At 39.5% G+C, this 13246-nt stretch overlaps 4 protein-coding genes across 6 annotated transcripts; 3 read left to right on the forward strand and 1 right to left on the reverse strand.

Moving 5' to 3' along the window:
- LOC109707940 lies at window positions 700–1693 on the forward strand. Its single transcript, XM_020229488.1, has one exon. The coding sequence runs from the start codon at window positions 969–971 to the stop codon at window positions 1350–1352; it is 384 nt and encodes a 127-aa protein (XP_020085077.1). The 5' UTR covers window positions 700–968; the 3' UTR covers window positions 1353–1693.
- LOC109707119 lies at window positions 2971–4009 on the forward strand. Its single transcript, XM_020228211.1, has 3 exons — window positions 2971–3307; window positions 3435–3595; window positions 3686–4009. The coding sequence occupies exons 2-3, from the start codon at window positions 3490–3492 to the stop codon at window positions 3826–3828; spliced, it is 249 nt and encodes an 82-aa protein (XP_020083800.1). The 5' UTR covers window positions 2971–3307; window positions 3435–3489; the 3' UTR covers window positions 3829–4009.
- On the reverse strand, window positions 3596–5360 carry LOC109707117. Of its 3 annotated transcripts, XM_020228210.1 has the most exons (3): window positions 5091–5358; window positions 4747–4877; window positions 4039–4427 (listed from the first exon to the last, which is right to left on the reverse strand). In XM_020228210.1, exons 1-3 carry the CDS (start codon window positions 5274–5276, stop codon window positions 4295–4297), a joined length of 450 nt encoding a protein of 149 aa, XP_020083799.1. In that variant the 5' UTR covers window positions 5277–5358; the 3' UTR covers window positions 4039–4294. The 3 variants fall into 3 exon arrangements, with proteins under 3 accessions (XP_020083798.1, XP_020083799.1, XP_020083797.1); XM_020228209.1 differs by lacking the exon at window positions 4039–4427 and adding an exon at window positions 3596–3731 and having other exon boundaries at window positions 4747–5360; XM_020228208.1 differs by having other exon boundaries at window positions 4747–5358.
- Window positions 7380–10551, forward strand: LOC109708156 (calcium-dependent protein kinase 12). Its single transcript, XM_020229776.1, has 8 exons — window positions 7380–8082; window positions 8482–8625; window positions 8755–8907; window positions 9296–9411; window positions 9498–9665; window positions 9768–9895; window positions 10109–10208; window positions 10300–10551. Exons 1-8 carry the CDS (start codon window positions 7380–7382, stop codon window positions 10354–10356), a joined length of 1569 nt encoding a protein of 522 aa, XP_020085365.1. The 3' UTR covers window positions 10357–10551.

The raw sequence follows: 13246 nt of genomic DNA on the forward strand, positions 1-13246 counted from the left end.
TAAAGAAATATTTGATGAACAGTCACAGTCACCCCCCATGTTACACCTCCTTAATACAAGGGCAAAAAATAATTAATGCGTAATTTGATCCCCCACCTGAATAATTCTTAGTTCGTCATCTCATTACTTAGGTTCTGTTCCGGTGTCGAAATAAGTTATCCACAAATAAATTATTTGGTAAAAATTTTTCTTAATTATAGTGTATCTATTTTAGGTATTTAATGGCAATTCTTATCTATCAAATACAATAAAAAAAATAAAGAAAAATAAACTGCTATCAAGGCGCTCTCCCCCGTACTACTTCCTTGTATTAAGTTCACAATATCAAACATTGCTAACATGGGTGCCATTTAGAATTAGTGGTAGATCAAACGAACATATATAATTAAATTCGAGTCCAACCCAAACCAATAATAGGGTTGGTTGGTTCATTGTCCACGTTACCGTTAACTCGACCTCATTCATCATTGCTAATAACTGATCCAAAATATTGAGCCGTTTATATATTGACACATGGATTTAGTCGTTGTGTGATTAGTTTGGGGCATCTACTTCGTTTAATCATTTGCTTTTTAGTGAAATTGGTTTAGTAGTTACATATGATAATCCATAACTTATGGAAAATAAAAAAAATTAAATAAAAAAAATGTTATCGGTCAATTTAAGGACCACACTAACATTTGGGTTGGGAGCATGTTACGCGCCAAATTTTCTACATCAAACCATGTGAAACAAGGCCAATTCTATATTAATTTAGTAGCAGTTTACAACTTAGATCCCGTAACAATTCTTATTTATTTATTTATTTATTATTTTTTAATCTAGTACCCACTTCTCAAATTGAATTCAACTTCTACCACTAGAGATCTATAATTTGACTCCAATTCCTATATAAGCCAATGTACGTTAGCTCACAACGAAGCACACACATCGCGTCCTAAGTAAATAAGTTAAAGAGAGCTAACACCATGGAGATTACGCAATCTAAGAGGGATCACCACTTCTCGGCAAAGCGCTTCTTCCTGAAGAGCCAGGGGAAGCCGCAGACGGCGGCGGAGGCGATCGAGAAGCTCCACGGGGGGCGGGTGGTGTCGCGGGAGGAAGAGAACGGGGTGGTGCGCGTGAAGATCGTCGTGAGCAAGAAGGAGCTGAAGCAGATGTTGGCCGGCATAAGCGGCATCGAGAACACGGCCCGCGGTCACCAAACGGGGGGCGGCGCCTCCGCGCCGCAGTCCCTGGAGCAGCTGAGGCACGTCCTGCGGCGGCGGCGCGCGAAGAAGCTGGAGGAAGGCGCGAAGGGACTCCGCGGGGAATGGCAACCGCAGCTGCAGAGCATCCCTGAGGAGATTTAGGAGAGAATCCTCTTTCGCTTATTAGTAGTTAACATGGTTTTGATCTACATTTGTACAGTTTTGAGAGGGGTTCACTAGTTTGTCCTCCGTGAGATTTGAGGGATATAACAAATTTAGTAGCGTCTCCTAATCTCCCATTGTGTAAAGTGATTATTAATTGGTACCAGGCAGTGCTGATCTTTTTTGCACTCCTGATGATTTAAAGTAACGTGCAGTTTTTTTTTTTTGGAACTTCTTGTTTTTGGAGGTGAAGTGTTCTATGGGAAAGTAATTAGCCCAGAGGCCAGAGGTATAATCAAATCACTTGGAGAATGGATTTTTTTTTTCTTTTTCTGTTTTCATTTTTTATATTCTTTTGTAAGAAACAGAGTAGCAGTTGTTGTTGCTCTCCAAGGTTCCATTTGGAATTGGAGGTTGTCTAACATTATTAGATATGATGAAATTAAGGCGAAAACATATAAAAGAATATATATTTTTTTATTTTTATATAAAACCATAAAAAATAAATTGTAATTAGTTGATTACATTATGCGCAAGATAATATCATGTTAAAAAATAATATTTTTCCAGCAAAAGAAACCATTACTAGGAAGTACTACACAAAATCAATATATTTGTGAGATATATATATATATATATATATATATAAAACTAGGCTAATATACTATTAATAGCACCAAGTCATTGGTGCTATCAAGTTTTTGTCTATTGGATTAAGAGATGTGCGGTTAGAATGATGTAGGCCCCCTAGGGTTGAGTGGGTGGTTGGTTAAATAGTATGATTCAACGGATGAAAATGATAAAAAGTGTAAATCTAATGGCAGAAAACTTGGTAGTGTTGGCTTAAATGGGCCAGCATTCTGTCCTGTAGTGGGAGGCTATGTCAGCTGAGTCATGTTCGAAATGGCGTAAGGCTGGGTTGGGCCGAGTTATGTTCGAAGTGGCGTGAGGCCAGGTGCGCCGAGTCACAATCGAGACCCGTGGGCGCTGTTTATGTACGCTTTAAGTGAATTGGTTGCATATTTCTAACAGCTCGGGCTTTTAGGATTAATGGTTAGCGCCAACGAGCTGACAGGTAGCACTTCGTGCTATTAATAGCATAGTAGCCGGATTCTATATATATATATATATGAATCCGGCTACTATATTATCGATATTACCAAATTTTTAATACTATTGAGTTTTCTGTCGTTAAATTTACCTTTTGATTATTTCCACTAATTAGATTATACTATTCAGCCAACAACCAACTCAACCTTGTTAGGATAGTATAGTAGCACAAATTTGGGCTTGGTTTTGGCCCATTTGCAAATTTGAGCTGCTTGCAGTCTTCTTTAGCTGGCCGAACGTTGGACGCGGGGTCTAACAGTCTGTTTGATTTTAATATTTTATTATTGTAATCAAGCACACCGCTATCCACAGCAATAAAATCTGTAACTTAAAGTGTCAACGTTTGCTTCTATAGCTCAAAAATCATATCTCAATTACCCAAGGTCATAGATGTTGTGGATCTTTCTGTTCGCCATATGATATCATAACAATAACATGGATATCAAACAAAAGCAAATTTATGAACAAAAATGTATTGTTTAATAAAGTACCGATCTCTAGCGCAAGTGACAAAAGATTTGATAATAGATATTCGAGATCTCAAATTTAAAATCTAGTTACTTCACATTTAACACGCTACCTTTCTCTCACTCAAACAAAAAATAAAAAGAAGTATTGTTTAGCAGAAGCAGCAGCTGATGGAACAAGCACTTGTACATTCGGCCCAAAAGCACTTGGCCGGCCCTTGCTGCTTATATTGTACCCGGCTCGTTTAAATAAAGTTCGGCTCCGTCGTTAAAATATTTTCTGAATCTCACAAATTTGCCGCTTCTCTACAATTCTACGTTACGCCATCAATTGAAACTATCAGAGCGAGAAATCCGAAGATTCAGCCACTTGGATATGTAATTCTGAATAACCCTGCTCTCAAAATCTCGTTTTTATGCGTATCTACTGTGCTGTTTTAATTTGCTGTCCTTGGTTTCAGCCCTCCAGGTGTTTGTTGATTTGCTTCGCTCAATTTTTGTGCAGAAAATAGTTTGCAGCATAGTTGATTTTGGCGTTTGCGCAAATTAGAGAATCCAGGATGGCTCACTACATGGATTTGCAAGCATTCATCCTGCGCGCGCGCGTGTTAAAGCTTTATAGACAGGCATTACGAACTGCTCGCCGAGCCCCCGCCCATTCCCGCGGTGAAGCTTTTTGAAAATTTTCTTTTCTTGATCTGGTTCTCGTGCTAATATTTTCTACAGCAGTTTGTGACCGATGAATGATACGCGCAGCGGAGCTGAGACAGGCCATGCGAAACGAGATCGAGAAGAACAAGCACTGCAATGACAAGCAGAAGATTCGATTTTTCATTAGTGAAGGATTGCAGAGATTGAAGGGTCTCGATGAGATGCTCGATATGACGGGTCGCAAGTAGCTGAACCTAATGCCTTGGAATGAACGACAATTCCGAAGATTTTGAGTTCGTGATGTTTTTTTTCTTCCAATCAGACATGTTTATGTTCAAATTTCAGAGATCAGACATGTTTAGTTCGGCATGCATCTATGTCCCCGCTGTGACGGGATTTTGAATGAAATGAAGATAAATTTTTTAACCATATAACATCAGGTGGTATTCTTTGTTGAGTTAGCATTCAAAGGAGAGAAAAGCTCTATAATTAAATATCTAATACATGGGCACTAACTTTCCAGGGTCCTCTCAAATTTCATCAGCTGAAGTTCCTGCTGCCACTGCATTATTGACAATAATATTTCCCCCACAAATATTTACTCTAACAACAAATTGGGGTTCGCTGCAGCAGTTTTAATTTTACGAAAATACCACCAATTCCATGAAAGTGCACCTAAAATGTACTTGACATCTGTGACCCTGAAATTGGCATTCAGACAACCCTGAAGGATGTAGTGTTAAAGCAAGCCTTCTGTGGAATGTATGTGCTGTTCTGCTTCAGTGGCTTATCATCCATGGATTTAATGGATGGTTGATTTAGATAAGCATACTTGCTTTTGGTCCACCTGCAGTTAGTTCCACAGCAGAAAAAGCAAAAAAATTTAAAGATTATTTTAGTCTCTTTTCCATGGGAAAGCCTTTTATGTTACACAAGAATATTAAAAGGTAGCAAAATCTTTTCATGTTTCCAAAGTAGAGTACTGATTATAAAAAGCATTCAACAGGTCTACACTTAAAAGAAATTGCCAAGTACTAAATGGTTACTACACGCTTCACCTACTTTCAAGTTTCAACTTTTGAAAGCTAATATTAAGTATCAACAAAGCATAGTGGACTACATAACTAATATGATCATAGTAGTAAGAAGAGTGACTGCTAACCCACCAGTCCTTGATTCCTATTCGCGACTCCTTGTCGTTTGCGACGTCATCCTCCTTCCCTTCTTTATCACTATTATTATTGCCGTCGATAATAATCTCTTTCAGCAACGCCTGGAAGCGGTGGTAATCGTCTTCCTGCGCGAACAAAAATCGAATGGTTTTGACATCTGATCCTAATTCAATAGCACAAGAAATACTCAGCAAAGTTTCCCAGCAATTCCACCCTATGCGTGACAAAATTCGGCCGTCGTGAACACATATAGCAGAAATTAAGGAAAGAACATGTGTTCGATGTAACAAATAAGAAAGGTGATAGATATCTAGCCAATATAAGAATGAGATCCTTGCCCTGAGAGACTTAGCTCTGATTCTCGCAGCCGCCTTCTGAGCCGCGAGAAGGTGTTCTTCTTCATCCATCTTCTTCCTCCTCCAGAAACTGTCGATTTGCTCTCTCGTTATGCTGCGAACTGCAGCCATCTTTCGCGGTGGTCGTGGTGGAGTTGCGTCTAGTTGACTTGGTGGTGGTTGTGGCATAAAAAAGGTTATGTGACGAGAGGTGGTGGGCTCAGTGTCTTTTTAGTTGTCTTTTGATTCCTTTGCCATCAAAAATTTTCACCTCTACACTTAAATACTTTTGGCGGGCTCTCTTCTTTCGCTTTTAGTTCTTGTTCGGTGAATCCTCTATTCCAACCGAACGGTCCCAATAGGACTGGTGGTTTTGTTCTCTTCTCCTACTCTTCTCTTTCACTATTTCTTCCTAACGGGATAATCACGTGCTCCAATCCTACTTGTTATTCATAATCATGTGCTCCAATCCTACTTGTTATTCAAATTCTCTCTCATCATCAGCCTTAGCCCATGGCATCTTAGTGCGCTCAGCAGTGAAAATGGAGTGAGATGAAGGGTATATTAGATATTATCCGATAAAATAAAAATAGGGGTTACGGCGGGCACGTGTTTAAGATTATGTTCTTCCTTTCAATTCGGCCTATCTTTGGAATTAACTTCATTCAAAACCATTCAAATCCCAGTGAAAAAGGTATAAGGAGTTGGAGACCAACCATTGATAAGATACGAAGTCGCGATTCGAGCTAGGGGTATTAGATTCGAGTCTAAGGAGAGGGGGGACCAAAAAAGGGAAAGAAAAATTTTACTTTACATTATGTATGCTAACACATTAACGCTGCACTGCCCGACAACTTGAACAACACTCACAAATGGAAATTAGAAGATAAAGAGGATCATTCTTTCAGCTAGGATTCGTAATTAGATCAGATGGTGACTCAATTGTCCACTGCAAGATTCTGAGATGCATGTCCTTGAATGACTGTCTAAGCTAGTGAAATTACTATACATATTGCTCGTTGTAGACATATTCTACTCATACTTCAGGTGATTCATATTGCTTATTTTTCGGGTGATTCATATCGTCAAACGTATCAATTCCAAATTTCATTCCGATCGAATTATCTGCAGCAGCAAATACATCTCGTACATCGTAACAACTAACAAAAATGTATTTGTTCTGAGCTGAAGTGATACCCAAAAGCAAACGCTCCAGTAGTTAGCTCTTTAATTTGAAGTCAGTCTGAAGATAGACGAATCGAGGCAACAACACTTGTCCAAAAACTCAAAAGAATGTTCAACATGGGCTGAAATTATCTCAGTTGGGTTGACAATTAAGGGCCCAGGAACTTACGTATTGGGGCCATTGAAGTGAGAAAACAATGGGCCATGCACTTACATGTATAATAATCTCTATTTTCAGCTCGAAAAAATCTGAAGGGGGAATATAACAGAGCGATGAAGGAAGATATCTTTGATATATTTGTCCGCACGAACAAAGATGAAAGGGGAAGATCGTGCTGTATGCGAACGCATTCGACAATGACGTGGAATAAAGGCTGCACTGCAAAAGAAAAAAAGAAAAAGAAAAAGAGATGCTAACTTGTACTGTTCATAGCCTTCTTGATGTCATCTGATATAGGATAATTAGCACCGCACAAGCTTGCTTTATAGATAGTTTATAATAAAGGACTAATTCTGGATACACAAGCAGAGAAACCACTGTGGCGGGGAATTTAAATGTAGCGAGAGATTGTTCCCTGAACATTGTCCACCACATCAGCGGTGGACCGGCCAATCTCATCTTCTTTTTAATAATCATATAACAGATTAGAGAAGGGTGGAATATAGTGGGTCCATAGACGAAGTGGTGCACCCTGTCCAAGTATCAATTCCTCGTCCGGCGACCTACGAAAAGCGGAACAATCTCTTGCGCACAAACCCGGTGCTTCCACCATCTTCTTTTAGTCGCTGTCACTCGGGAGAATAAGCGCATAAGGCTCCCCTTACGCGACCCTGCAACAGGCAAACTGCTCACTTTGAATCTTCCTTTCCCTCGTTATTAGTGAAAGACGCCGTGAAAAATGCTCCAAGACATAGACAAGCCAGCGTAAACGAACATAGCAGGACTGCAGGAGGATCGAGGAAGAAGAAGACAACGACGGACGACGACGCCGACGACGACGAAGAAAGGAACCAAATCCTTTCCCCTTTTTAGCCACCTCTCAAAACCCTAGAAAAAGAACCCCACCTCCTCCCCCCCAGAATTAGAGCTCAGCCAATCTCTCCGCAATGGGCCAATGCCTCACCAAAACCTACGAAATCCCCATCACCACTTCCTCGTTCAAACCCCCTCCTCCGCCGCCGCCGCCGCCGCCGCCGCGAGCTCCGTCCCTCCCCAAGCCCGATCCACTGCCGCCGCGGTCCACCACCACCACCAAGACCACCAAGACCACCTTCTCGAAAGCCCCGTCCTCGGCCCGAATCGGTCCCGTGCTCGAAAAGCCCATGGTGGACGTGACGACGCTGTACGTGCTGGAGAGGGAGCTCGGGCGGGGCCAGTTCGGGGTCACCTACCTCTGCACGGAGCGGTCGACGGGGCTCGAGTACGCGTGCAAGTCGGTGTCGAAGAAGAAGCTGGTGAGCCGGAGCGACGTGGAGGACATGCGCCGGGAGGTGATGATCATGCAGCATTTGTCGGGGCAGCCGAACATCGTGGAGTTCAAGGGCGCGTACGAGGACCCGCAGAGCGTGCACCTCGTCATGGAGCTCTGCACCGGCGGCGAGCTCTTCGATCGCATCATCGCCAAGGGGACCTACTCCGAGCGCCAGGCCGCCGCCGTCGGCAGGGACATCGTCACCGTCGTCCACGTCTGCCACTTCATGGGGGTCCTGCACCGCGACCTCAAGCCCGAGAACTTCTTGCTCGTCAGCAAGGACGACGACGCCCCGCTCAAGGCCATCGACTTCGGCCTCTCCGTCTTCATCGACGAAGGTAAACATATTATTCTCGCCTTTATCAACTCATCAAATCGGAATGGATTACTGACTGATTGTTCATAAGAATTGGGTTGCTGGCTTAAATGGGCCGGCATCATCCCTCCCTGTGACGGGAGGCCGTGTTGGGCCGACTCTATATTCGAAATGGCGCGAGATTAGGTTCATGTTCGATGCAGCATGAGGCTGGTTAAGCCGAGTCACAATCGGAACTCGTGGGTGCTATGACTGTACGCTCTAATAAGTGAATTGATTGCGTATTTCCAACCGCTCAAGATTTTTAGGATTAATGGTTAGCGCCAACGGTCAGACATCGGTGATTATATATTGTGATGCAGGATATGAGCTCTTGCCATTTACATGTTGACATATGTATGCTAGAAATGCTTAAATGCAGGCAAACCTCTCCGTGATGTCGTAGGAAGCGCTTATTACGTTGCCCCGGAGGTGTTGAAGAAAAACTACGGGAAGGAGATCGATGTGTGGAGCGCCGGAGTTATACTATACATTCTTCTTTGTGGCGTGCCTCCTTTCTGGGCCGGTATGAGTAGAGCCATATATTTCCTTTCGTACCGCTAATCCGCTGAAATGAATAGGGATTGAAAGCATTTTGAGCTGATTCATCACTGCGTGGCTGATCTAACACACTGAAATTTCAATTAAAATGCAGAGACGGAGAAAGGTATTTTTGATGCCATATTACAAGGGAATGTCGACTTAAGCAGTTCGCCGTGGCCTTCAATATCTGCTAGTGCAAAGGACCTGATCAGAAAGATGTTGACGCGCGACCCAAAGAAGCGGATCACAGCTGCTCAAGCTCTTGGTTAGTAGATTGTCTCTGTTAGACATAGAAAAGATTTTGGGCCTTTCACATACATATACCTCCGAAACCGTTATTCAGAACTTTCATATATGGCCCTCGAAAATGTGTTTTCTTACAAGAATACCTTGAAAACTTAAAAAGTTTGGTTCTCTGTTTAATTTTGTATGATAAGTAGTTTCTTAGGAAGGGTCAAATTTGTAGAGGATATGATGAAGTGTAAATATCTCAGACCTGTTGTAGACTTGAATCCCTTCTTCTAGTTAAGCTAGATATTTCTGTTTCCTATGTTGTAATTATTTAGCTCTCAATATGCTTGGATGTCATTGTTCTTTTTTATTTTCTCTATTCTTTTTATCATTAAATTGATTTGAAAGCAATCAATGAGCAGAGCACCCATGGCTCAGAGAAGATGGCGTGGCATCCGACAAACCTATTGATAGTGCAGTCCTTTTGAGAATGAAGCAGTTCAGGGCGATGAACAAGCTAAAGAAACTTGCCCTTAAGGTCCTCTTTCTTAATACTCCTTTCATTGTTTCCTTGGTAACTCTTCTCCGGCTCCGGCTAATGCATATTGTTTGATGTTTTTCTAGGTCATAGCGGAGAATCTTTCAGAGGAGGAGATCAAGGGCTTGAAGCAGATGTTTAACAATATGGATACTGATCGGAGCGGTACAATCACCCTTGAAGAATTGAAAGTTGGATTGTCGAGGTTAGGATCGAAGGTTTCTGAAGCAGAAGTTAAGCAACTTATGGAGGCAGTAAGTTTGAGGAAAAATAAATAAATAAATAAATAAATATAAAAAGACTTTTGAGGTTTTCTGTGGTAATTTATGCGGTTATATTGAAGTATTATTTCGCAGGCTGATGTAGACAAAAGCGGCACTATCGACTACATTGAATTCATCACTGCAATGATGCACCGGCATAAACTGGAAAAGGAGGAGAACTTGCTGAAAGCATTCCAATATTTTGATAAGGATGGAAGTGGGTAAGCATAAACTTTGAGAAGAGCTATTCTCCAATGCTGACTTACATCATGCATGGTAGCTTTTCCGATTGTTTGAGAAACAAATTACTTAACTTTGTCTTTCCTCCGCGATCTTATGAGAAACAAAACAAACTTTGCAACTCGCTTATGGCCCTTTATCCCCGAAACAAACAAGTAGAAAGGTATTGATCACTATTGGTCGTCTTCTATCAGGTATATCACAAGAGAAGAGCTGAGACAAGCAATGACAGAATACGGAATGGGCGATGATGCTACTATAAATGAAGTACTCGACGATGTAGATACAGATAAGGTGAGCATATTATTCTTACATGCTACTCGCATATCGTACATGATTCTAATCTGATTCTGATTCTGTAAATTTCCTTCTTCAAAACCGGCAGGATGGGAGGATTAATTACGAAGAATTCGTGGAAATGATGAGAGGAAACCGTGCATAAAAGTAATGTTTCTCTTGCTTGGTGGTTGTGTGTATATTGCTCCATATAATCTGCTTAAATGAATAAACAAGAGCACAGTGCTCAGTGTGCAACATTTCTTCGCCGATAACGCATGTTGTGTATAACTTATCTATTAGAATACTTGGATTTGAGTTAGCAATATTATTAAAAAAAATTCAAAAATATCTCCTCAAATTGCGAAATGCCGTAAATTTTGCATATTTTAAATTTGTTTTGGGACTCCTTATTTTTGTAGATTGAGAATTCAATTCATCAGCTTGCATTTTGAAATAGCCCATAAATTAGAACATGGTGTAAAGTCCAATCCGCTTATGATACGAATAATGGGTGAATTGAGTGGGCCGTTTACGGCCGGGCCATTTGCATTTGTTCAAAGTTATTATTTGATTTTTGAGCTATTCTGTTTTTCCATCGGTTTGATTATACTTTTGACTTTTCTAAATTAATTAGTTTTGGTTTTGGTTGGCGACTTGGCTTCAATTAGTAGTCATTTAAAAGCAAAAAAATTTAATGTATTACAGAAATTTGTCTCTACATTATTTTTAGTGTAGAGCTATATACGATCGAGAAGTATAAATGACTTGGTGCTTCCGACTTTTTGACTTTTGGATTAAAAATTGAATGGTTAGTGTGATTGCGATCCCTCCAGAGTTGAGTGGTCCCCTTATAATAGTAATATTAATCCAAAGATTAGAAATAATCAAAAAAGTTGATCTAAAGGCTAAAAAGTCGAAAGTAGTAGGATTCTCTATATTTCCGATAGCATAATAGCTCTACTCTTATTTTTATATATTACTAGGGCTTGTTTGGTTCATCCATTTTGGATATGGAATGGGAATCGGTTTGATCAAATCCGATTAATTTTGTTTGGTTCGCAGAAATCGGTTTAGGATTCCTATTCCGGACTGGAATAGGAATGACCCATCAGCCTTCAACTTGATTCTGGTTTTCTAGCCCGGATTGAGATTTCATTTTCGAAGCCCACTAAGTTTTGAGGCCCAAGCAACCATCTTACCCTCCACTCTTGTATTATACATACGATCTCTTCATCCCTCTCTCATAAAAAAAAAAAAAAAAAAAAAAAAAACCTATCCTCTCTCAAAACTCTATCCCTAACTCACATCAATAAAAGTTTTTAAAAATAAATTTGATATTTTTTTTGGAAAAATTATTAGAGAATAGTATTATATTTTTCATAAATTTTAAATAATATAAAATTATATTTAAGAGTAAAATTAGTATTATGGTATCCTATAATTTTTTAGTTTATACGAACCAAATAATGGAATGTGAATAATTCATTCTAATTTTCAATCCACAAATGAACCAAACATCTTAGGGGAGTAAGCCAATCCAATTACCATTTCAATTCATTCTCATTTCATTATCTATTCTAATTCTACCATTGAACCAAATAAGCCCTTAATATGTCCGACAGACCGGAGAAAATGTCCCACATGGATTTGCTAACATTTTGATAACTTTATAAAACCCTGTTGCGGTGGATCCAAAGCTTGTGTGGTTTTTTTTTCCCCCTTAAATTTGAGTAGGACTATACAGAAGAGATTTCATAGATTTTTTTTAAAAGGAAATTGATATACTAAGAATAATTTCTGATATTGTTAAAAGAGACATATTATATCTAGTCACAATTCAAATCTTTTTTGTTCTCTTTACTTTAAATATGTCAAAAAAAATTTCTCTAACATGAAAAATTTTTCAAATTTTTATGAGTACGCCGACGCCCACCTGCTCCAAGTTACATATAAAGTAGAAACCTAACTTCATGAGATCAAGTGATGGCGACCCCATGAATTTGCTTCCTCCTTGTGCTTCGAGCAACCACAATATTTTATCCATTCCTTTATTTTTTAAAAATTTTTGTTTGTTTGTTAGTTTTTAGAGGCATTAAATCTTTCATCACTTGCATAATAACTTCAGGCAGAGAGAGCGACCATTCCCAAACATATATGGTCAGTATTTGAAATTTTAAGTTTGAAATCTAATTATTTTATATCTTTAATTAATATTAAAATTTTAAAATAAATAAAATAGATAAATAACATACTAATTTGGACTTTTTTCGAAAATAACCCTATAAAATTTCGTATTTATCAAACTAACCCTGCGAAATTTTTATTTGTAAAACTAACCCTCCTTTCGCCACGTGGACACCACGTCAGGGATTCCTCAAAAAAACGGTGAATCGTTCACCGTCTTTGTAATTTTTGTTGTAAAAGCGGTGAATAGTTCTCACCGCCTTTAGTGCAAAATTCTCCTTTCCGCCTTTTCCTCTTTCCGCCCTCTCAAGTCCGCCGTTTCTGTGCCCTCGAGAAGACGGGGAACGATTCATCGTCTTATCAAGTATACCATATTATGGACTTGAAAAGATTTGCACGGATTAGGAATTTGTACTAAAGACGATGAACCATTCACTGTCTTCACAACAAATATCAAAGACGGTGAACGATTCACCGCCTTTTGAGGAATCCCTGACGTGGCGCCCACGTGGCGAGAGGAGGGTTAGTTTCACAAATAAAAATTTCACAGGATTAGTTTGGCAAATATGAAATTTCACAGGGTTATTTTCGAAAAAAGTCCTACTAATTTTCTCAAAAAAATAAAAACAAGTTATTCATTTTATTCAATAATGTGGTATGAATTTAACTACAGAAATGAGATAATCAAGATCTCAAAAAATAAAAAGGAAACAAAAAATAATAAAAATAAAGATAAGGAAAGGAATACAAGAAGAGAGAGAGAGAGAGAAGGGGAAGATTAATTAAATTATAAGTATACAATTAATGACACTGTTCTGGCCAATTTTGTGCAAGTGAATGTATATTCGGAAGAAATTGAGGGAGGCTTG

The sequence above is a fragment of the Ananas comosus genome, linkage group 3 (genome assembly GCF_001540865.1).
Source record: "Ananas comosus cultivar F153 linkage group 3, ASM154086v1, whole genome shotgun sequence".
In the NCBI taxonomy this organism is placed as follows: domain Eukaryota; kingdom Viridiplantae; phylum Streptophyta; class Magnoliopsida; order Poales; family Bromeliaceae; genus Ananas; species Ananas comosus.

Coding starts and splice junctions, on each gene's coding strand:
- LOC109708156 (XM_020229776.1), top strand. CDS start 7,380: ATGGGCCAATGCCTCACCAAAACCTACGAAATCCCCATCACCACTTCC. Junction 8,083..8,481: donor CTCCGTCTTCATCGACGAAG/GTAAACATATTA, acceptor GCTTAAATGCAG/GCAAACCTCTCCGTGATGTC. Junction 8,626..8,754: donor CGTGCCTCCTTTCTGGGCCG/GTATGAGTAGAG, acceptor ATTAAAATGCAG/AGACGGAGAAAGGTATTTTT.
- LOC109707117 (XM_020228208.1), bottom strand. CDS start 5,276: ATGCCACAACCACCACCAAGTCAACTAGACGCAACTCCACCACGACCA. Junction 4,428..4,746: donor CGAATAGGAATCAAGGACTG/GTGGGTTAGCAG, acceptor AACTAACTGCAG/GTGGACCAAAAGCAAGTATG.
- LOC109707119 (XM_020228211.1), top strand. CDS start 3,490: ATGGCTCACTACATGGATTTGCAAGCATTCATCCTGCGCGCGCGCGTG. Junction 3,596..3,685: donor AGCCCCCGCCCATTCCCGCG/GTGAAGCTTTTT, acceptor TGATACGCGCAG/CGGAGCTGAGACAGGCCATG.
- LOC109707940 (XM_020229488.1), top strand. CDS start 969: ATGGAGATTACGCAATCTAAGAGGGATCACCACTTCTCGGCAAAGCGC.